Source organism: Callorhinchus milii, unplaced genomic scaffold (genome assembly GCF_018977255.1).
Source record: "Callorhinchus milii isolate IMCB2004 unplaced genomic scaffold, IMCB_Cmil_1.0 Scaffold2, whole genome shotgun sequence".
Classification (NCBI taxonomy): Eukaryota; Metazoa; Chordata; class Chondrichthyes; order Chimaeriformes; family Callorhinchidae; genus Callorhinchus; species Callorhinchus milii.
This window is the reverse complement of record NW_024704743.1, coordinates 114,657,863-114,682,973: the sequence shown is the minus strand read 5'-3', so window position 1 is coordinate 114,682,973 and position 25,111 is coordinate 114,657,863. Positions and strand designations below refer to the sequence as shown.

The window sequence follows — 25,111 nt, the reverse complement described above, 5'->3', positions numbered from 1 at the left end:
GACTATGGGAACTCTCTCCTCGCCGGCCTTCCCAGCACCTCCCTCCACAAGCTGCAGGTCATTCAGAACTCTGCAGCTCGTGTACTGTCCCGCACCAGGCTTCACGACCACATCACTCCCACCCTCGCTCGCCTCCACTGGCTCCCCATCCCCCAGAGGATCGAATTCAAGATCCTCATCCTCACCTACAAGGCCATTCATGGCGTTGCTCCCTCCTACCTCTCCGACCTACTATCCCCCTACTTACCTGCCCATATCCTCCGTTCCTCTGGCTCCGGTCTGCTCCACATCCCCCGCTCCAACCGCCCTACCATCGGTGGCCGGGCCTTTAGCCTCTCAGCCCCTAGGCTCTGGAACTCTATCCCCCAGTGCCTTCGCCGCTTCCTCCCTTTCCTCCTTCAAGGCCGGTCTCAAGACCTTTCTCTCTGACCGTGCATTCAGCTCCTCTCTCGACTCTCTACCCCCTCCTCGCTCCCTCCCTTCCCTCCCCTCACCCTGACCATTTCCTCCCTGCTTGGGTCCCGACCCAACTGTCCAGCGCCTTGGGACGTCCTCCCGACGTGAAAGGCACTCTATAAATGAAATCTTGTTGTTGTTGTTGCTTTAGTTGTTCAGGCAAGGTTCAATTCTGATGCTGCCCAGCGTCCTGAGATGCTCTCCTGGGGTGAAGAGCACTGTATAAATACAAGTTGTTGTTGTTCTAGTTTTATACAGTATACACTCAGGGCCAGAATGACTGAAAGTTCATCCACCATGAGTGGACGCTATCAGCAAGGGAAAATGAAGCAAGTCAGCGTTCACTGAGTGGAGGGAGTGGTCAGGTCGATAGGGTTGCAGGAAGTCACAGAGATAAGCTAACCGGACTAATAGGGGGGGAGAGATCCGGTCCGGCTCGCTGGATTTTACGGCTGAATGTCAATACATTTAAAATAAATAATATAAAATAAAATACCCCCTGAAAATCCTGCCTACCATTTAAAATAAATAAACTCAAAGAATAAAATCCTCCCTAATGTTTAAAATGAATAAAAATGAATTTCTAATCAATAAATCAAATAGACAACCCCCCAAAAATTGTATAGTTCTGTACTCGCCACTGATGCAATGCAGCTGTGTTGATGCCCTCTGCAAAATCAGTGACTGAGGTGAGTGTCACTGCATAACAGTGAGTATACAGTACAGTGTTACGCTCAGGTAAGGTTGACCCCAATGTTTTATTTAATTCTTTTTGGTTTAGACTCTGTTCTCTCTTCCGACTGGGAGAGTTGGTCTGGTGGGGAGTTTGGAATTATCTTATACAAGGGGTGGATTTTTGGCTCATGGAATTGTTTAAAATATTAGTTAGCTGGGGTTTGAGTGCACTGTGTATTATTTCCCTATCCCCACTTGCTGTGATTCGATAAACTGACTTGAAGAGATTACATGTGGTTGTGATTAAATTACAGTCTCTATTTCTTGAGTATCAGTGTCAACACACATTGAAGGCACTGGCAATTGATATCTGCCATGACAGTTACTGCCAGTCACTATTCTTAACTGATTAAAACAAAGTTCATGATCTTCACAGGGTTCTGTATCTCTTAAAATAATAACTGCTGGAGTAATTTAATACTCTAATTTCATAACCTCAATTTAGGGTTCAAATAATGGTCATAGAGCACTTTAAATTTGGTATACGATGATATCCGATCCCCAAGGTAAGGTTATTGCCCTGTAATTGCTCTATTCATCATTTGCTTATCCTCCGTATAGTTCAGGATGAGCCAGTCATCAATGATTGATGGAGGAATTATTGACATAGTGTCACTGCAAGTGTTATATCTTTTTAGGTGATGTAATCCTGTAGCATATTGGTTAAAGCACTTGCCTCACAAAAGAGAGGACCTGGGTTCAATTCCCGGCCAGGGTGAAGCGTTAGGGAAGTTTCCTTACTCCACACTCCTCTGTTCACCTAGCAGTAAGGAACCCTGTTGTTAGTCGATGGGCAGATGCTTTTCCGGGGGTAATGATCCCTTAAAAAAAACAATCCAAAAAAAGTGTGGTCACTCAATCCCCAACTATTTGTGGGCACTGCTATGTGCAATCGGCTGCAGCGTTTTGGCCACAAAATGTACAGTCAATTAACTTTACAGTGTATTCTGTGAAGTGCTTTGATAAGTCTCGAAAACGTGATAAGGCACTATATCAAATGCAAGGATTATTGTTATAAACTTCACTCATTCCCCATCTCTTTTTTTCATGTTAATAATGATAATCCTTCCATTTGATACATATATTATATATATATACATATATACATAATGCCTTTGATGCAAGGACTCTCAGTGAGCTTCACAGGATTCACTGTGAAATGTTAGTGCCTGTGAAGTTTTGAAGATAAATGCAGCAGCCGATTTGGGCACAGAAATGCCCCACAAACAGCCTTGAAGCGATTGACTAATTTTATTTGAGGGATTGCACAAGAACAACAAATTACATTTATCTAGCGCCTTTCACATCAGATAGACATCCCAAGGTGCTGGACAGTCAGGGATCCACGCCTGAGTTGATGGTTGGGATCAGGAGAGGTGAGAGGGGTAGGAGGATGATATCAATATTTAAAGCCGAAATCATTAGTGACGAGTGTGAACCAAGGAACCTGAGCTTGTTTCATATGTCCAAACAAAATAACAACAGCTTGCATTGATATACGACTGCCACGCAGGATAGGGTATCAGAGCCCTGCTGTACACCCAGACCTATGCTCAGTTAAACAAACAATATCGGCGATGGTAATAGACCCTTCAGTAAATGTTTATTTTGATGAGAATGCTGTTAATCTAAAGCTTATATGGCTGGACAGAATGGGAATACAGCATGTTGAAGCTCCATTGTCCTGTTGGTACATGGGTTTGTGATTGATTCCCTGCTGACTTGTTGCCAATCTCGAGCACTGTGGAGATGTACCCAGCAGGGATCAATTTTCTTTGCTCTCAAAGAGGAAATTGGAAGGAGAGTGAACGACAATGGGCTTATCTCACCAGCCCTACAGTTCCCAGTTATAGAGTGGTCTGGGAGCAAGCGAAAAGCAGATCTTCTGAACACCCTCTGCAGAGTATAGTGTGTGGGATGGGGTTCCAGCACCTTGGGATGTCCTTCCTACGTGGAAGGCGCTATATAAATGTAATTTTTTGTTGTCAGCAGCGGTGGTTGAGTTTCGAGTCAGGAAGGCAGAAACCACACGCATTGTTTAGAGAGTTTAAAAAATGATGTTACAGGACCAAAATAAGCACCAGTAGTTCTGAGAAAAATAAATTGTCGCAAGAACGACTTCTTAACTGTAAGTGTTTTTTAAGTTATAATGGAAAGTTCAAACTAGACAAGAATGTTTTGTGTGCATTGTGAAGAAAATATGTAAACAATGGTGCGCAGAATGCTAAAAATAGCAAACTTTCCTGAATAAAATTTAAAAATTCCTGAAATATTAGTAGAAAAGATCACTAGATGCCTATTGGTGCACTTTAGAGCCAATATGTAGGATAAAATTAATGTCTTTACTTATAGAAAGTTACACTTCTTTTGAAGGCTTTAAAAGTTGAGCACTAATCTTTCGCTTATTCAGTAACAATTGTTTCTGACAAATACGACCTCTGTGCATTAAAGCTTCTGTGATTTTGCCCAGATGGCAGGTCTGGAGGTCGGGAAAAAGATTTTTGCTATCAATGGAGACCTGGTTTTCCTACGACCCTTTCAGGAAGTGGAGTGTTTCCTGCAGCAGTGCTTCAATAGCAAAAGGCCTCTGAGGGTTCTTGTGAACACGAAGCCACGAGAGTAAGTCATGTGTCATGTTACAGCTCAGGTTTAATATCTGAAGGATTATCACTTTAAGTCACTTAGGATGGCGCAAAAGGATTGTTTTTCATTGAAAGCGCTAGTGCAGTATAAGACCGCACAACCCATGAGTATTCAGTGGAAAAATGGCCTGACTAATTCAAAAATATTTTTTAAAAACTGAGAGATTTTTAAAATTTTAGTCTGTTGATTTGTTCTATCATTTTTATATGTGCTGTGACCCAGATTATTCTCAAATCACAATACCTGCTGTTATTCTGCTAAATGCAGTGAAGGGCTGTACTGTGAGTGTTGGATGACGGAGGACATGCAATATGCAAAGCGATGATTATCACATCACATGCCGTATGGGACTTGAACCCACAACCTCCTGACTCAGAAGCAAACTGAGCCAACCTGACAAATGTGGACAGTTCTTGAAGGCTAAAGTATCAGTAATTACACCAATTTGCTCTTCCCATTTTTATTGTAAAATCTCATTTTAAGATGAAAGAAGTCTTTGGAGATCCAGTTTGTTGGCTGCACTGGATGACCTCCCAACGTGAAAGGCGCTAAACAAATGTAATTTTGTTATTGTTGTTGTTGTTGCACTGACTGCTTTGAATCTCAGAAGATGGGGCAAGTAGGGAACAAGTTTCCCTTACATAAAGGAAATGAACATTGGGGACAAGCCTTCTGAAGGTCATTCTCAGAAAGCCTCTTGAAAGCTATTGCAAGAGTAACTTTGGCAGAGGCTTGGGGAGAGGCTGTTTGTCTTCCTCCTAAGTAGTTGAATGGTATGTAGTGTAAGACCACCTGAAAATCTGACACATGTGGAAATCCAAAAAGAAGAGCAAAATGTAAAATCACAAATGAAGCATAAATAATAAAGGATAAAGGCTTGTACCAAATCAGTGTCTATCCCACTTATTCATTGAAATTGCTTTCAGTTGTCAGAGTGTTGCTAAATAAATTAAACTGGTGACTGATTTATATTCAGGAGACCACAGTTAAATAGACGCCTTAATTCAAACCCTCATCTGTGTCTTTCAGCCACCATGCCCTCACCCTCTGGAACTCCCTTCCTCTACTCCTCCATCTCAACCCTCCTCTATCTGTCTTCAAAAAACTTATAAACATGTTTGAACACTTTTCTCCTTCCCCCCACCCTCTTTACTCTCTGTAAGAGACATTACTCTATGTGAAGAGTGATATATAAATGCAAGTTGTTGATGTTATTATTCCTTCACTTAGTTGAACTATTACTCATTAGAAGCTTTTTTTTCCCCTTTGTGCAGAACGATAAAGATTCCAGACTCTGCAGACGGACTTGGATTCCAGATCCGAGGATTTGGCCCATCAGTTGTCCACGCTGTTGGCAGAGGTAAAGAGAGAACTTTTCTTGACACGTTTCACACCAGTTACTCACAAACAGATGGCTGACAGCTGTGTTTGGAGGCCAGTCAAAGGTAGATTATACTCACATGGCTACTGTTTTTAACCAAATGCAATGCCATGGATAGTAATTAATTTTCTTTACATTTTGTAGGTATTAATTTGTACTCTGTATGTGTACTGTATACAAGTGGCCAATATTTATTAGTTTTAAAGGCATGCTGTCAATGAGAGACCAAACCTAATTTGTTGTAGGCAGAAGACCATACAACACACAAAATGTTTTTTTTCAGCAAACGTGCTACTTCAGCCAAAGACCCATCTATTCTCACATAATGAAGGCTTGTTCTTCAAACAAACAGTTGTGTTTTTCATTTGGATAAGCAGTCAGTGACATATGGTAGTAGCTGAGACGATCGATTGAGTCACCAAAATATATGGTTAACAGCTGCTAAAAATTGTTCTGTGATACAATTTACAATCAACCAAATGATGCATTATTTTTAATATTGAAGGGAAACATTTCTAAAGAATCTTGATTTATCAACAAATTCCATGTTAATTAATTTAATCGCCATCCATTAAAAGCGGTTGAGTGCTGATCTTTTTGGCAAACTGTTGACAGTTCTGGACCCAGGCTCTGCTCATCTTGGCTCAATGAGTCTCATCTATTTGCCGTTTGGGTATTGGATTGAGAGTATAACGCACCCCAACATTTATGAACATATTGGTAAAGGCTGAGGAACACCCTGAATAACTGAATAATATACCAGTATTCGGCACAGAGAGTATGAAACAATCTGAAGCATCATTTCAACCAGGATAATAATGGTCTCAGTCAGTAGCACTCATGTCAGAATTTGGTAGATTTAAGCCCCATGTCATGATCTGAACTCATACTCCACTGACTGGCACTCCAGTGCTGGGGGAGTTTTTGCATTGTCAGAAGAGATGTCCTTTGGATGAGACAGTAAACTGAAATGCTGTTTCCCTGTTCTCAAGTGGGTATTAAAGATCTTGTGACACTATTTGAAAATAATTTTTCCTGGTGTCCTGACCAATCCTCCCATTGAATTAATCATTCAACTCTCACATCCCTGGCCCAAAACATGGAGAAAAATGTGGAATTCAGTGCCCTTCATTGTCCAACCTAGAGAGCTCGAGGCTGATGCAGAAACAGTAGCTCCTAAATGCTTCTAAACACTCACAAGGGTGTTTTTTTTTTGTTTGTACAGAAGCCCTTGACCATCGTACCTAGAACTTCGTACAATACTGTGTTAATAAAGCCATCAATCAATGGACTCTTTTAACTTTACATGAAACATGCTTAACCTCTCCAAGAGAATTACTGTCTAAAGGAATATTTTCAGTTTACCACAGTGTGTTCCTTATGTAATAATAATAATAATCCTTGCATTTGATATAGCGCTTTTCACGTCGGGAGGACGTCCCAAAGCGCTTCACAGAACACATTGTAAAGTGAATTGACTGTATATTTATGGGCGAACGCGGCAGCCAATTGCGCACAGCAAAGTCCCACAAACAATCGTAGATTGAAAATGACCAATTTATTATTGTTTTTGGTTTTGTGGAGGGATTATTATTAGGCGTGTGGAGTAAGGAAACTTGCCCAAGGTTTCGTCCTGCCTGGAATTGAACTCAGGGCTCTCGCTTGCAAAGCGAGTGCTCTAACCACTGAGCTACAGGACTCCACCGTACATGTACACCGATCTGTTTCAGTAAAAGACGCACGTCTCTGTCTCATCTGTTTTCTACCCTTGCTGTCACCAGCATTACTGGGCCATGCTCATTGGCAAAGGGTCGAACAGCTTAGGTTTCACTTGTTCGAGCAACTAATTAGAATTTAAGTAGCATCTGATCGAATGGCTTCGCTTACAATCTGAGTTAAAGGTGGCAATGGACTGCAGATGGAGTTCCAGAGGGTGGGGCCAAAGTGATAGAAGGCCCGCCTGCCAATGGTGGGGCAGACGAGGCGGGGAACGTGAAGCAGGCAGGAAGCCAGTGGAGTCGGACGAGGATGGGGGTGATAGGGTCACAGAGCCTGGTGTGGGAGAGGACATGGGTTGCAAAGTTCTGGATGTTCTGCAGCCTGTGGAGGGAGGAGTTGGGGAGGCTATTAAGGTCTATCATGCACTGATCACTGAAACAAATATACAAAACTGATGCTTTTTAGTGATCAACGGTAAATAGATCCCAGTTACAGCCTGTCCGTTGTTAGATGGTTAGAATACCACATTATTCAATGATCAGATATTTGCTACTGCTTCTCTCGAGCAGTAGCAAATATCTCTGTATCCCCACTGCTGGAGGCAGCAGCTCTAGTGGTTTGTCTCTAATTCCTCGCTGTTCTCTTCCCTTCTTTGAATCCTCAGAACAGCCCTGGGCAAAGCCCTGTTCATGTAATCTGCTGAATTCCTGCCATTGGACTTTGTTTTCAAATATTTAAAATCATAATCATTTGTAAAGTCTGTGTGGAGGAGCACCTATTGGACAACTATATAATTTCTGAGTGTTTTTCAGTCGACTGTGTCTCCTCGTCTGCCTTCCCTTCCCCCTCCTCCTGATGGTACACAGCACGAGAGTATAACTCTCTGCACTTTAATTCAAAGGGCAAACAATGAAGCCTCTCACTCCTCATAAATTGCGAGCCAAGAAACGACTGGAAAAGCTTCCAACTGTCAAACCTTTGGCATGGTGCACGCAAATCTGCATTATTAACCCTCTGGCACTTAAGCTGCCCATTTAATGGCTTCTTCCTCCATTTCATTAGTTTGATCATATCTCTCTTCAGACTGATTTCCGACCACCACCCTCCTCCCTCCCTCCACACCCTGTGCTTTAGTGACGCGCTCAGGGGAACAGAACATCTAGACCTGCTTTTGAATCTGAGCTTTGGTGTGTTCAAGGGATACTGGCTACAAATCTGGCCTGAGTTAGCTTTGGAGCTCCAGGGCAACACAGCATTTATCAGACTCTCTTTTAAATGTTAGCAGGCGGGTCTCCCTTCCTTCCTAATCCATTAATATCACATTGATATACAGCCTTCATGACTCATGGGGAGATGTATTGTTCTCTTGTTAATTTCGTGACAAGTGACGTTTAACCCCAATTATCTTGCAGTTGTTCCACTTGATTTCATCAGAGCTGTATGAAAGATTTCAAATGAGATTGAGAAAGTAAACCCAGAACAATAGCTTTGGATGCACCGAGATAGCAGAACAAGAGGATACAGGGTTGCAAAGGGCAATTTCAGAACAGACATAAAGATGTATTTCTTTCCCCAGAGGGAAATTAACAACACAACAACAGCTTGCATTTATATAGTGCCCTTTACGCTGGGTAGTGTCCCTGATTGCTAAAAAAGAAAATGAATGACTGAAGGGGCAGTAAGGCCAGAGCACTGGACATAAGTTGGGTCAAAATGTAGAAATTATACAACCATATCTGGGTTTGTAAGGACTTGGACACTTTCAAAAACATTTCTATCCTGGAAATTGTGAGAGAAACTTCAAAAAACCTTCTGTCAACGAAAATCCCTCCCGTCCATTGCCTTATGCAGAATCTTAAGTCATTCACTCAGACCCTCACAGAAACATCCACTTGCACAAAGTGAAGAACTGTATAATGCCCGGCCTTCATGCTTTCAAATGATAATAATCCTTAAAGACCTACGGTAATTGCCTCCATCAGTTCAAAATAGATCATCCTCTCCAAATTTCCATTCTGAAGACTTTTTTTCTTAAGATTAGGAACACTTAAACTTAAACGTTACACTTAACTTGCGGGAACAATTCAAACATAATAAACACACCATTCAACTTAAGAAATGCAAGGAAACAAAACGTAATGAACTTGCCCACTCTGTTCGACCAAAAGATTCCATTGTGTACCTTCCATTGTAGGGTACAGCACACACGCAATGGAGAGAGCCCTGTGTATGCGAGGACGTGTAGTTCTTGGTTGTTTTAAAGTTGTAAACCACTTTGTAAGGGAGTAGGGCGGCAAAATGGCTGCTGCAATGTCACTTTTTACACATAAGGAGGAAGTGACATCAAGTGACAGTGCTCTAAGGGGCACATTGGCTTCACCCTAACGTTGATATTACCTTCTATATATGTGCATGGTAGCACCATCCTTTTATTATGACTTCCTTTAATAATTGCTGCTTTTCTTCAACCAAAATGCCTCTCAAATGTGGCCTCATTGGGGGAAAGAAAAACCTACATGTGCTGTAAAAGAACAGCAATTCATTAACCAAGACACACTCCTGAAAACTTACATCAAAAATTACCCACAGTGGCCAACAGTATAGCACTAACATCCCTTTGGTCACTCATGTGAACATTTCATCAATACTGCACACAGGTGAGGGACAGAAAGTGCCTATCAAAATAAGAATGCTGAACTTCAAACTAGAAGGAAAACAATGTTTGCTTTCACAAACCAACCCTAAACATGCATTTCAACCTACGCTGGGATAAACAACCTCATTCCTGTTTCTTTTTTGACATAAATGACACCGGTGTCAATATTGCCTATCCTGGGACAAACATTTTTGGGCACTGAGAAACGATCAATTTCTGAAATTGACTGAATTTGAATTGACATTCTGAGTGAATGACAAATTTAAGACGATGTTCTTAATGCTAAAACCATGAGAAATTTCGAGACCGTGGTATGCAAAAGAAAAAAAGTCAGTGAAGTGCATCCTTTCAGGAGCTTTATTTAGGAGACTAATTAAATAAATTCCCTGATCAATTGGGTTTAATTGCAGTTACCATTCCAGTCAAATCTTCTCTTTATTTTTAGAATCTAAAGCAAGCTGTTCTTAACGCTGAAGTTAAATTATTCATCAGGTTTGTGTTAAATGCGAGTGAAGAACGTCAGAGATTGATTGCTGGTTTATTAAAATGCTGTCGTAGTTGGTATGCTTCTAATTGGAAATGTAACCCAATGGGAATATCTGGATCCTGGATCCTGTCTGAAATAAAATATTTCTGGCTTGTTTTTAGTATTGGAGAAGCAGTCCCTGGGCCCCTGATTGTGATCAATATTTCATCTATGCCTGTAATGATTTGATAAATGCATCTTAATATTCTACATGAGAGATAGGAGTAAGTGTTTGCAGACCAACTAAGTTTTTATTGAAAGTGACCTCTGATTAAGGTGGAGGAAAGTCACAATGCTGGACGTGGAATAAACCACATTACCTTTTAAGACTGTAATTCTTGGCACCGTGGTGATTGCTGATTGGGATGTAATTAACTAGGTCTGACTTTTATGTGGATATATGTCTCTTAATTCTATATGTATAGCTGGGATATTGGCAGCTAATATGTAGTGATATGTGACAGCATTCGGAAATATTAATCTGTACGCATCCCCTGATGTGACTCTTGCTGAACCCTCCTCTAAATCTTCCTCTAACCCTTATCTCAACACTCACCCTAATACCTTAACCACTATCCCGTTACTATCTAATACCTTAACCCTTATCCCAACCCTTGCCCTAATACTTTAACTATTATCCACCATTGGAGGTTGCGCATTCAGCCACTTCGCCCCAAAACTCTGGAACACTCTCCTTCAATTCTTCTGCCTTGCCCCCTCTCTTCCCTTCTTGACCGTGCTTAAGGTCCCCCCACGACTTGGAGTCAGGCTCCACCACTATTAAGAGCTCTGAGACGCTACCCTGCATGGAGGGTGCTATATAAGTGCAAGTTGTTGTTGTATCTCCAATTTAACCCTAGCCCTAAACCACTGTTGGCAGTCTCACCTTCAGGGCATGCATAGCTAGCTTGGAAGGTACAAAGTAGCACCTCGCCCACCCCCCACCACCCTGCACTATGTCTGTGCCATTGGAGGGACTATTAGGAGAGGCAGCATGTTAAAGTTTGCTTCCAGATTCCTCTGTTGGTGTTGTTTGGTCTGCGCTGTTCAGCTGAGTTCTAAGCTCGCCCGATCAGGCCAGTGATGATTGCTTCAGTAAATATTGATGATAAAAAGATATGCCTTACCTGGGAGTTTATAACTCCAATTTTGTGTTTGCGGGGCAGTCTTATCATTCATAACCCAGACATGAGGGAATGTCTGGTGGACATGACCGAACATCCGCACAGCGCAATCAGTCATTTCTGTGTTTCCAATTAAATTCAATTGTTTGGGGGGATTTGTACAATATTTGAGTGCTTTCATGTCAACTCTTAATACTGACCACAATGTGTTCATAAGCACTCAGTACCAAATATGAATGCAACTCCCTGCACACTGTGATAAAAGAAGAGTTTCTCAGCCACCTTCTCCTTGAGCTCTGGCAGGTCCATTGCATATATTGACTTACTTGTTCTGCTGTGGTGTCAGCAGTGGAGTTGAACTGTAAAAGGATTCTCCACGGAAAATGGTACCTCGGGACTGCCAAATGCTTCCCACAATGTGAACTCCATCTCAGACAGGGAAACCGGGAAGCACATCTCATAATTATATGAGAGTTTGTTTCTGAAGCTTTCAAGGGTTGTGGCCAAGGTCTTGCAAGTTGACGTGATGTTTGTGGGTTTCTCTGCTTGAGATGCAGTTTACGTCTTTGGTTGTGGTCAGATCCCAGCACTGCTATCTCAGGCAGGAGAGGAGTGTTTTTTTAAACACATCTATTATAAGTGCTGTGCTGCAGAAATAAGAGGCTGGAGTTACTTGAATATATTTCAATAAATATTGTACAATCCTTGCATTTGATTTTGCTCCTTTCATGTCACAAGAACAGAAGCTTTTCACAGGTAGTCAATCCTACGTATAAATTCCAATAAAGACCTAAATTGTAAATAAGTGTTGCCTATGTTTCTATTAAACCAATGACTTGAGGTGTCAGCCTGGCTCAGTTGGTAGCCCTCTTGCTTCTAAGTCAGAAGTTTGTGGGTTCATGTCCTACATTTTGAACTAGCATAGTCTGGGTTAACACTTGCGGGGAGTACATCCAATACATCAGTGATGCCGTCCTTCAGATGAGACTTTAAACTAACCTCTTGTCTGTGGGCTTAGGTGAACATTAAAGATCACATTATTCAAAAAGACAAGGGAGTTTCTCCTACTGTTCTGGTGAACAAACCCCCCAAATAAAATAGGTCAATCACTCCATGGTCAGACTCTGCCGCTGTCAAAAGCTCCAGGACACCACCCCACTATATAAATGCAAGTTGTTATTGTTGGTGGTTGTTCCTCTCTTTCCTCCTTCAAGGCCGGTCTTCCTCCTTTTCCTCCTTCAAGGCCGGTCTTCCTCCCTTTCCTCCTTCAAGGCCGGTCTCAAGACCTTTCTCTTTGACCGTGCCTTCAGCTCCCCTCTCGACTCTCTACCCCCTCCTCGCTCCCTCCCTTCCCTCCCCTCACCCTGACCATTTCCCCCCTGCTCAGGTCCTGACCCAACTGTACAGCGCCTTGGGACGTCCTCCCGACGTGAAAGGCGCTCTATAAATGGAATCTTGTTGTTTACGGGACAACAAAGTGTGCAAATTGACTGCTGCATTTGCATACAAAATACAGTCACTACACATCCCAATCTATCACGTGAAGCGTTTTGAGACGTCCTCCCAATATGAAAGGCGCTATATCAAATGGAAGGATTATTATTTATTATTATTATTTTTATGTTCTGTAGGAACCGTGGCAGCAGTAGCTGGTCTGCATCCTGGTCAGTGCATCATCAAAGTAAACGGGATCAACGTGAGCAAAGAGAGTCATGCAAGTGTGATTGCTCATGTCACAGCGTGCAGAAAATACAAACGCCCTTCCCAGGTAAGCTTTGGTCCTTGTTTTAATGTTGTTTTTTTGTTTGAGGCAACTTATTCTGTGTTTTAACACGAGACAGTACATTGCACTTTTTTTTAAAGTGAAAAGTAAACAGGTTAACATTTGAAGTCTGATAAGAAAATCGTTCTAGTTATTAAATTTAAATCAATATAGTTGAATTAAATATATAATCATATTTCCCCTCCCCACCCCCCTCGGATCCCACTCCCAACTTGGGTGCCAAGCCAGGACTATCATAGACTCCTTGGGCGAAAGGCGCAATATACATGTAAATATTGTACCTTTAGAAACAATTTTTCTTGATGCTTGTATGGGAGAATATATGTTCTGCTATCAAGATCAGGAGTGAAACCAGTGAGGAGTGAACCACTCAGTAAATAACCTTTCTTTGCAAATTTCATGATTGTGTGGTTGATTGATCTGAAAAATAATTGGAAAAGTCAGGTATGTCTCTACCGACTGGCTCTCAGTTAGTAATTTATCTTGGGGTCCTCCTGGGGCCTGTCAACTTTGCTTCAGGTAATTTAATCGGTGAGTCAAGAACTAAGTCAATAGCAGAATTGAAAGCTGCAATGAAAAAGCAGTTGGTTGAATTGAACTACTTAAATCAACAAGTTCTTGAGATAGAAGAGCTATTCCACAAAACTGTAATAAAACTGGACTCTACAACGAGAAAGTGAGTCTACAATAGGTGTCAGTCTGGCTCAGCTGGGAGCACTCTCACCCTTTGAGTCAAGAGATAGTGGGTTTAAGCCCCGTGTCAAGACTTTGATATCCCAGTCTAAGCTTACACTCCAGTGCAGTGCTGGAGGAATGCTGCAATATCGTCCTTTTAATGAGGGATTAACCCAAGGTCCCAGCTGTCTCTCCTGATCCCATGGCACTATTTGAAAAGAGGAAGGAGTTTCCCTCATGACCTAGCTAACAATCTCCCAGATATAATTGCTCATTTATTTCATGACAGTCTATGGGACATTGCTGTGCCCACCTGCAAAATATTACACTTTACAGTAAATTCTTAGAGATATCTAAAGACTATTATCAAAGTTCAGGCAGCTTCTCTCCAGTGCAGCAAGGTTTTCCAGTTCGGTTTAATAATAATATTATAATAATACAATTAATAATAATTAATAATAATATTAATAATGAATAATACTTATGTTTGAAATAGCTCCTCATTACATCAAAACGTGCTTCATAGAGTTTTTTCTGTAGTGTGTCATAACTGTGTATTTGTAGAAATTAGCAAGTCTTGCAGTCAAGATTGTTTAAAGTAGGCTGACTCTACAAATAGACAGTCACTACTATTTGCAGTAAAATTCTATAAATGGCTTTGTGTCGACCTCCAAAGCTATATCAAAGCCTGTTGTAGGCCTGCCCTACTTTCCATTTTTAGAAACCAAATTGTTTATTTGGGTGTTTGTTTTACTTTGTGAGCTGGTAAACCAATGGGCGTAGTTTCTTTTTGGTATTCAGCACAGGACTTGGCTGCTATTCTCTGCAGTATTCACATTATTGGTAATCCGCACTTCACAATTGATACGCTCTGGTAAGAATAATTGTAATCTAAACAAACTGCTACCGTTAGAGAAAAATAATTAAAAATCAAAAGAACTTATCTTAATTATTGCGGATGATGATGGCACACCCTCTTTTTATTCCATGGAAAATACCAGCTCCAGAGGTAACTTGGAAGAAACAACCCTTTATGTGGGAAGAGAAAGTTATAGGGGTTCAAGAAGCTCTGGTATGGGGGGAATAAAACAACGTTAATGCTGTCTTGCAAAGGGATAAGTGCTTCAGGACCTAACATGCATCGTCTTTTGAGAACTCTGTTGTAAACTTCCCTGATATCCAAGAATGCTGTTCTGCCTGGACACCTTGGTGGAGAGGAGTTCTTGCTGGTCAACATACATGGAGCTCCCTGGAGAAGATGCACTGTACCTCTTGATGTGCTTTTTCAGCATAAGCAACATCAACAGCAATTTGTACTGCTATAAGCACCTTGCATAGACTTACATAGAATGATAGAATTTGTACTGCTATAATCCCCTCATTAATACCCCTCTATTTTCCTTTTCTCTCACGGATGCCTCAAGCTTCCTCTTATATATATTCATGTTTTTTGCTTAAGCCACAGCTTCCAGCAGTGAGTTCAAAATTCTCTCTAGGAGGTGGCCAAACGTGTAGTCAATGAGAGGTCAGAGGGATTTTGGGAGAGAGTTCCAGAGAGTAGGGCAAGGTGGTTGAAAGCTCGCCCACCAATGGTGAGGTGGTGGAACGGAAGGAGAGGGCAGTGAGTAGCGATCTTAGAGAGAGGGTTGGGCAAAGTCAATCCACAAAGTCAGTAGGGGGCCAAAGGAGCTTGGTAGGTGTAGTGGATTTTTGGAGCCTTCTGCGTGAGAGAGTATAGTAGTTCTGGATGAACTAATGCATGGATTATTATTATTATTGTTATTATTATTATTATTATTATTATCTGGATCTGAGAATGGAGGCCAGCAAGCAGCGAGTTGGAAAAGGTGATGAAAGTGTAGATAAGGAATTTGGCTGTGTTTGATGTGAAATAGAGTGAGTGACTGGTGATATTGCGGAGATTGAGGTAGTGTGCTATTTAAGATAGTGTGTTTCTCCTTACAAGACATTTTTAAATACCATGATGCTATATTGTGTATATACCTATTGAGGTTGCAGGTGGGGAATGGAAAATGAACCCATTAATCCTTTCTGCAGTGTTGTTACAATTCCGGTTGAGGACATGATTCGTAGCTTTACATGAAGTGGCCGAAAATAGAATAAGATGCTGTTTTCTTGGTGTTTCTAAACTAACCAGTTGTTTCAATCATATCAAACACTCCCATTATAATCATTGAAGTCCATTAGTTAGATAGGCATCATTCATTTCAAGTGACTTGGACATTATTTCCCCATTGATTCCAGTGGAGAGTTTTGCTGTTGATGGTTATAAGATTGACGTTATCAATGAAAAGTCTGCCTGCCTGTGCTGCAACAGCCACAATTGTGGTCTTCCCTTGAAAATTATTTTTTAAAAGAAAAACATTGTCATTATATTTTAAGATCAGATAATTGACACATTTTGGAACAGCTGTCAACTTCTCAGCCATCTCAGTAGCAGCTAAAACAATTTCTTCTTAGTGCCTTTTTCCTCCTTTTCTGAACTGAAAGGTTGTTGGTTCAAGCCCCACGTTGAAAATTGGAATCTACAGACTGGTGATTCAATATGGTGCTGGGGGGGGAGGGGTGGGGGCTGCAATGGTGGAGGTGCTGTTTCTTAACTGAGTCATTAAACTAAGCTCTGTCTGCATGTTTAAGTGGACTTTAAAAATTTGAAAATAGGCTCCACTTGAAACAAGAAGGGAATTTCTCCTGATATCCCGGCCAGCAGATAAAATTGGTCATGGCTGTGTGTATGCAAATTGGCTATCGGGTGCACCTACAAAACACACAGTTATTCCAATTCACGGTGGATCCTGTGAAGCACTTTGAGACGTCTTCCTCACATAAAAGGTGCTTATTAAAGAAAATAAAGCAGCAATCAACAATTGAAGATAATTGGCATCTTAATGATGCTCCAGTGGTGTTGCCGCTCTGTGGCCATTGGCAAAAAGCATCAGCATCCACATGAACAGCCGCTTGTCCAAGGAGCCCCTCTGCCCTGAAATTGACCACATTATAATCCTTCTATTTCGGTCATTCCTTTTAGCACGATTCCATTCAGTGGGTGTACAACAATACTGAGAGTGGTCAGGAAGATACCCCAAAATCCAACTTAAAGTCTCCAGGTTCAGGAGGAAATGGCATTGATGTACAAGATGGATTCAATGAAGGTAAGTCCACCACCAGTATCTGGGTTCATTTTAGTGAAACACTCCATGAAACACTGGAGGAGAAGCCTAACATTGTTCTTAATGGCGAAGTCCATGAAGCCAACATCCACTTCCTAGAGTCACCATTGAGAACAGTCAGGGCTGGGGTAGGAGGGTGGGGTGGGGGTGAGAACCCACCTCCAGCTGTACTCAATGTGATAGTTATCAAATATGTTGCCAAATTGATTCCATTCTGTTAATACTTTGTACATAAATTCCAACATTATAGTGCTAATGTATTCCTGTTTTGAAAAAAAATCTTTCTGGCTCAATCCCTTTTCCCTAGTTGGAGGAATCCCTTAATCCCTTATAATTCAAATCTCCCCAGATTTTCTTTGGTTTGGAATGACTTGATAGTCCACCACAGATGCTCGCGGTCAAATTCATCCGAGGCCTGACATTTCTCGTGGCCTTAGCCTTAAATAAGGGATCAAAATCTTTTACGATAACTTCCCAAAACATTTTACAAATGGGAGTTGGAAAAAAAGACAGTCTTTGCACAAAAGGTATTGGGAATGTGAAATTCTCTGTCGCAAACCTTTAGTGAGACAGAATTTGTAAATTGTTTTCAAAAGAAATTTGGGAGATGATTTAAAAGAAACAGAATTGTTGATAATAATAATAATAATCCTTGCATTTGATATAGCGCTTTTCACGTCGGGAGGACATCCCAAAGCGCTTCACAGAACACACTGTAAAGTGAATTGACTGTATATTTGTGGGCGAACGCGGCAGCCAATTGCGCACAGCAATGTCCCACAAACAGTCGTGGATTGAAAATGACCAATTTATTATTGTTTTTGGTTTTTGGAGGATTATTATTAGGCTCTGTGTGGAGTAAGGAAACTTGCCCAAGGTTTCGCCCTCTGCCTTGATGGGTTTGGGCAGGCAAGCAAGATCACTAGGTGGCTTATGTGGAGACAAATACCAACACAAGGTGACATTAGATTCTGGAAGTCTTAATTTTTCCATCTTTAAATTCTTTAAATTCAGAATCTTTAAATTCTGGCACAGCTCCTTAATTATTTTTTTTTAAAAGTGATAATAATTTGTATTATTAACCAATAATTTGGTTAAGCGCCTTTCGCGTCAGGAATACATCCCAAAGCACTTCACAGGATATACTATAATGTGGAGTTTTGTGTTTGAGTGTGTGTATGTGTATATGATATATATACATATATATTGAATTGCACAGAAAATAATTTTTTCTGTTGAAGTGTTTCTCAGTTGAAATGAGAAGAAATGGATTATTTGTTTTAAAATGAGAAACTGTAATTCTCAATATAAATTCTGGAGGGAATAAAAAAAAACCTCTCTAAACCTCTCTAATGTAATTTCTCTGTGGGGATGCGTACTCGGCAGCAAGCTGCTATCAATATTTAATTTGCAACCCCAGCAGCAGAACGAACTGCACCAGGCACGAAACAGTCCCATTAAATAACCATGAGAAATCTGTATCCGCATGTGCTTTTCGGAAGCAAGTAATTTTGTCTGCCAGTCAAAAAGATTACAATTTTCTGTCGTTGGTGTGCATCAATTCCTTGAGAAAGCTATCATACATATCCAATCAAAGGGAGAAGTCTCCGATCAGAATTTTCCGAGCACAGTCTGTTGGAACGAGAGCGTGTGGCGTGACTTGACTGCTACCTGGATGGGCCTTGAATTACATACATTGTGCAAACTGTTTGTCACTGGATGCCTTACTTTGATTTTTAAATGATTATTTTTTTCCATCTGAATTCGAACTCAAATACTGCGCCTCTGTCAAAGGTAGTGAAACTTAAAATGAAATGTGCAAAACATCTGTATGTTCCTTTGTGCTGTGATGCACAGCTTTGCTTCGAGAGTTTGGGGAGTCCAGACAACATAGCAAATCATCAATAAATTTGCAGTTTCAAAATACGTTGCAATTCACATTTATACAGCACTTTTCATGTTGGGAGGATGTCTCAAAGCCCTTTACACAGCTAGCTGGGCACCCCTTTGGGAAAGGTGTGTGTGGGCGGGGGTGTGTGGATGGGGGGGATGATCAAAGGGATAAAGTGGTAACTGGTGAATATGGGGAGAGAAGGAGTAAGTTGGAAGAAGGACAGGAGCAGAATGGCTGCAAGCTTACCCAATGATAGTGGGGTGGATAGGGTGGGGGAACATGAAGCAGGCTGGTGTTCGCTGAGTGATGCATATAATAATTATAGAATGCTGGGGAGGCTCCTGTAGCCTGGCAGGACGTTGCTATCTGAGTAGAGAGTTGGATTGAGATTAGCTATTCACAAATTATTTCGCAAATCTCTCAAATTAGGCCTCAGTGTGGTTTACTTTGGTGTTAGGTATTCACCCTCAGCAGTTTCTGTATTGAAGGTGATAGTTAGATTTCCTTTGTTTTTATCTAACGTAACAAGATGTCAAGATGACGCCATGGTTTCTTTCTCCCCAGAAGTCTTTGATAAGTTCAATACAATGGCTTTAATTGATGGGAAGAAGGATCACGTGAGTCTGACTGTGGATAATGTTCACTTGGAGTATGGCGTGGTGTATGAATACGATAGCACGGCTGGCACAAAATGCCGTGTGCTGGAGAAAATGAGCGAACCAAAGGGATTTTTCAGTTTAACAGCGAAGGTAAGGTTGGAAGGATCAACGAATTGTCCTGTGGTTAAACATCTGTGCTCTGCTTTCCTGACAAAACTATTTTTATCAACAACAGGCTTAAAATTTGTGCGCATCTTTCTAAACTCTTCCTTTCCTTTTCCCTTCATTGTAGTACTTCTCTGCTTACAATTACACTGTGGAGTAATTTGAATATTTCCCTAAACAAGCAATAATCCTTGCATTTGTTATAATGCCTTTCACATTGGGAGAACATCTCGAAAACCTTCACAAGATATACTGTTAAATGTGTATTTTTGTAGAGGAACACGGCAGTCAATTTGCACAAGGTTGTAATCTTATTGGGGGATTGATGGCCAGGACACCGAGAGAAACTCACTTTTCAATTTTGGTTGTGAAATCTTTAACAAACAGGCAGGTGGGTCCTCAGTTTTATGTCTCATCTGAAGGATGGTATCTCCAACAATGCAGCGCTCTCCCAGTGCTGGATTGTAAGCCTCAACTATGAGTTCAAAGTCCCAACATTGGACTGGAACCCATAACTTTCTGACACTGAAGCAAAAGTGCTACCAACTGAGCCAGATTGATGCAAAATCGAACTAACAATACCTTACAAGAGACTGTTAAGTATATTGATGGTTTGGAGATTTCTCTGTGATATAAATGTTCAGGAGACATTTGGAAGATGCTTTTGTAAAACCCACCGAAGCTTTTAGCTAGGGGTTGCAATTCCCAGAGCTCTTTCAGAAGCCTGGGATTTCGGGATTTTAATGGACCAAATCACAGGATCTCGACTGTTACCTGGTCAAGAACGCCTTCGGTGATTGTGCACACAGTGAGGTACTTCAGATAGAGCGTCCCTCTGCAGTGTGCATGGGAGATTTAAACACCTGCCCACTTCCGGCAGTAAGGAAAGACCCTACCATTCCTGAAATCCTGGGATTCTCTTCAATAATCTTTTTGGCAGCACAATTACCATATAGGATGCCAGGATCAGGATTCTTAGGATTGCAACCCGACATTGTAGCCTGATTCATAAGTGGTGCTAATGTTTCACTGCATTTGTAATGAGCAAAATGTTACTAGTTCCATGGAATACAATTCTGTTCTAGGATGTGGATGCAGTTACTTGTGAAATTCTTCCAAAACCCATAATTTAACAAAGGCATTCATGAGAACTGTAAATGCCCCTTTTAGAGCACTCGCTTTGCAAGCGAGAGACCTGGGTTCGAGTCCCGGCAGGGTGAAACCTTGGGCAAGTTTCCTTACTCCACACAACTGATAGTAATCCCTCAAAAAAAATTGGTCACTTCAATCCACTACTGTTTGTAGGACACTGCTGTGCGCAATTGGCTGTTGCGTTTCGCCCACAAATATTCTGTGAAGAACTTTGAGACGTCTAGAAGTGGTGAAAAGCACTATATCAAATGCAAGGATTATTATTATTATACTCTGGACAGGAAACCAATTCATAAATATTCACTGATATTTGATTGTTTGGATTGATTTTTTTTCATTTTGTTAGTTAACCTAAATTGAAAACACCAGCACTTTAGTCATGAGTTAAACTTATTAAAGCATCCAATATTAGATTTTGTGTACATACAGAAAAACCTCTGTTCTCTCCTGGAAGGACTGGTGAGATATTGTTCAATGAAATTGAGCCTGATAACGTACACTGCCTTAGAAAAATGGCTGTTCAAATTGTCTGCTTCCAAATTGGAGTCCTGTGGCGTAGTGGTTAGCGTGCTTGCCTCGCAAACAGAGGTTTGATTCCCGAGCAGGATAAAACCTCCGGCAAGTTTCCTTACTCCACACACTCCTTTACCTAGCAGTAAGTAAGAACCCAGTTGTTAGTCGATTGGCGGATCACTTTCCAGGGGTAATAATTACTTAAAAAAACCAATCCACAATTCTGTGGGACCTTGCTGTGCATAATTGGCTGCCACATTTCGCCCACAAAATATACAGTCAATACTCACTTCACAGTCTATTCTGCAAAGTACTTTGAGACGTCACAACAAAGTGATAAGGCGCCATATCAAATACAAGGATTATTCTTAGTAGTAATTATAAGTTTACCCTGTAAATGTTTGTACTTGTTTTTCTTTGATTGAATACACTTTATTTTCAATATTCTGAGCAAAAGGGCTGCATTTCAAACAGAAGCTTTGACTGCTTTGAGAATGGTTTTCTTCAGACCAATAAAATACTCCGCAAGTTGCATGTTCTTTGTTGTTTTTCTCTCTGGACTTACAAAAGGCTGTTTCTTGTCTCCAGTTCGGTCTTGTTTCTAAGCAGCTAGATGTGAGTTTGCCCCATGAAAACCCGCTCCTCCACTTGCTCCTCGACTTCCTTTGACACCCAAGCGTCATTGCTGCTTGTTGTGTTTATTATTCAGTGCTTTGTTTTATTCGCTGCCGTAGAAAGACAAGCATCAGAGGAAAGGATAGAAGGAAAATGTGTCATGGGTTACAATTGCTACCTTATGCTTTTTAAATTATATTTATTTTTCTCTCAGTCCAGGAGGAAAGAATAAAGACCCCCTCTCTCTTTAGCCTGCGCTAGCACATACAGTCGCCCATCTCAGAAGGCAAGACAGATTTTTTGCTGCTGGGCAACTAAGTGTTGGAACAACCAAGGGTGACATGAATACCAATTTCTCCCTCTCTCTTTAGGGGCATTGCCTGATCTCTGCTTATACCTCCTTTCACAGTCAGGCCAAGATGAAGAGCTCATCACGTAGGAAATAGCTACTGCAAACCTGCATTATGTAACCGTACAGAATACCAGACTTCTAAATATGCTGCTGACTGTCTGAGTTAGATATCAGTTAGGCCGATTCCCTAGTGCTCGTGTTTATGGGTTAATCCTTGCATTTGATATAGTGCCTAGTACAACAAAACATCTTTAAAGTGTTTCCTGTAAAGTGCAATGACTGCGTATTTGAAATTAGTTTTCCACATGTATTGTCTGGTACGCTGGGAGAGACTGCCTTCTCTCCTGAACAGGACCTCAGTTTAATGTCTCAATGCAGAGTTCCCTCAACCCTGCATTTGGGTGTCAGCTCAGTGTATGAGCTCAGAGTTCTGACCTAGGGCTTGAACTGACAACTTTCTGACTCAGAGGCGAGAGTGCTAACGACTGAGCCAGACTGAAATCTGCACCTTATACTCTGTTGCTGCACTGTCGGTGACGCAGTCTTTAAGCTGAGGTCCTGATTGCTGTGAGGGTGAACGTTAAAGTTTCTGTAACCCTATTTGAAACAGCAGTTTCTCCGGTTGTTCTGGCCAACATTCCTCCAAATTAATTAATTAATCGTTTCCTTCATGGCTATTGTGGGAGCTTGTTATCATTTACCTACAAAACAGTCACTTGACATTACTTATCTATGGAGAGTTTTGAGGTGTTACATTGTGATACAGCAGCACAAAAATGTAATTCCTTTTTTTCCACATTGGCCTCTGTTTGTATTTATTTGTGGTTTCTCTGTGGCATACTCGTGTTCCAGTTGACTTCACTGTCATGCTCCACCTATCTCTGTGACCTCTTAAAACCCTACCAAACCTGTCTGCTCCTCCACTCTACAGGCACTGGTCTGCTCTATGTCCTCCGCCCTGACCGCTTCACCATCGGAGGTTGGGCCTTTATACTTGCTGCACCACCCTCTGGATCCCTCCACCTCATCCCCTCCCTTGCCTTCTTCAAAGCCCACCTCAAGACCATCCTCTTTGACCGTGCCTTTGGTCATCTTCTCACCACCCCACCCCACAGCTCAGGTGCAAGCTGAAAGGCGCTATATACATGCAATTTATTGTTGTTGTTATTCTGAGCTGTACACTTCATTCTCTTGCTCCTTGTTTGCGATGACTTGACAGCTAAGATCTCGTCTTAACATTGCTTGTTCAACAGATCCTCGAAAGCTTGGCTAAGAACGACGAGCAGTTTGTGGAGAGCTGCGGCCGGCTGAGCTGTCTGAGTGAAGCAATGTCTCCTGAACTTCACTCAAAATTCAGCCGCATGTGCAGCGAAAAGCTTGAGCGTATTAACCGAAGGATCACAAACTACAAGAAGGTAAGCAATTCCAGCAGGTCCTTGAGCTGCTAAAAGTTCAAGGAAGTCAATTTCCCTATGAGTACTGTGGACTTTGGGGGCAGAATCTCGTTAACCCGACCAAAACCACTGAGCGGCAGGCAGTGTGCCAACGTTTAAGCCTGTGAAAGAATGTGACTCTAGGAAGCTCTAAATATGGAAAGAACGTCTGTGTTACACGCTGATTATAGAACAGTCAGCTCTTTACAGATCTCACTACTAGCGACTCCTGACATTCCGAGGGAAATGGGCACAAATTATCTTATAAAAATTAGACCAGACGTCTGGACTCAAATGGACAAGAGCTGATCCATATGAGGGTGGGGTTAATATATTCCGTGTATTCCCAGAGAAATCCTGGTATCCAGAAAGATATTTTGTTTTTTGAAGGCCAGTTACAAGACACTGAATCTTAACAGGGTCTGTAAACAATCATGGGGTTTATTTAAGAAAAAAGTTTACTTGAAAGTTTGGTGCAAAAATATAGTTACAGCAGACTTCTTCATGAACAAAGTGATTTTTTGAAAACAAAACCTAACATTATGATAAAGAGTGGGACATATTTTTCCCGGACTTAATTCTTTCAAGATTTTTTAACTTTAAAGATCACTCAGCTCTTCCACCAAGTGCAGGTAACTTTATATTTACAAAGCAACAGCACAAATGTTTTCTTTTACGTTTCGCTTCTGAAATGAAACCCAATGGTGCACTCCATTCTGTGGGGTACCAAAACAGAGCAGTGAGGTTTTAAATTTAATCTCCATTGTTTGCTGGATTTGGCTAATTTCAGTTTGGGTAAACAAATGTTCAAGGTAAACGAATATTAAATGAGATTCCATTCTATGTGTCTGAAAGGAATTAGTGTGCTTTAAATGAACTAATCGATTGGTGCTCAGGTGTGCTGGAGAAAGATTTGCCCCCTCCTCTCCCCCACCCCCACAACATCCACACACCCACGCACACATATTTTTTCCTAGTCTGTCTCAGGAAGCTGGCGGGTCATGCAGTGGACTTGCACATTAGACTATGAATGAAATATTGATTTTACTCTGACTTTATTTTGTTTTATTAGCCTGATATTCAGCGAACAAGCCCCTAATCGGATGATTCATGTGCCGGATGGGTGTCCAGGTTAGGCAGTGGGGCAGGTTACTTGGTGCAACCTTGACAAAGGTGTTGATGGTTGAGGTCATCTTGCAGAGATAACAGATGATGTAAATTATCATAAAGTCGCTAATTTCAATCCAAGTCTTCAATGGCAATGTGGATGTTAATCATAACACATCATAATTTGTATCTTGGCACACCTGCCAAGATATCTACCGTGAAGTTTTTTAATGCACCTACTTTTGTTTTCTCTCTTTGAGTTTTTCCTTATGAAGATTCCCAGTTAACCCCACTCTTCCTAAATACTGTTGGATTTTGGTGGGGGACATTCATCGCCTTAGACAATAGACCATTCTCCCTGTGTAAGTGGGGCACAATGAGCATAGAAGGGC

The 25,111-nt window shown here is 41.3% G+C and overlaps 1 protein-coding gene across 1 annotated transcript in view; it reads left to right on the top strand.

The window, feature by feature from the left end:
* The window catches only part of prex2 (phosphatidylinositol-3,4,5-trisphosphate-dependent Rac exchange factor 2), a 184,636-nt gene that overhangs the window by 88,647 nt on the left and 70,878 nt on the right, over positions 1–25,111 (top strand). The window contains exons 18-23 of the mRNA XM_007886904.2: positions 3,662–3,810; positions 5,109–5,194; positions 12,872–13,008; positions 16,748–16,871; positions 19,348–19,532; positions 23,433–23,594. Of these exons, the coding sequence (XP_007885095.1) occupies positions 3,662–3,810; positions 5,109–5,194; positions 12,872–13,008; positions 16,748–16,871; positions 19,348–19,532; positions 23,433–23,594 (843 nt within the window). The remainder of the gene's footprint in view (positions 1–3,661; positions 3,811–5,108; positions 5,195–12,871; positions 13,009–16,747; positions 16,872–19,347; positions 19,533–23,432; positions 23,595–25,111) is intronic.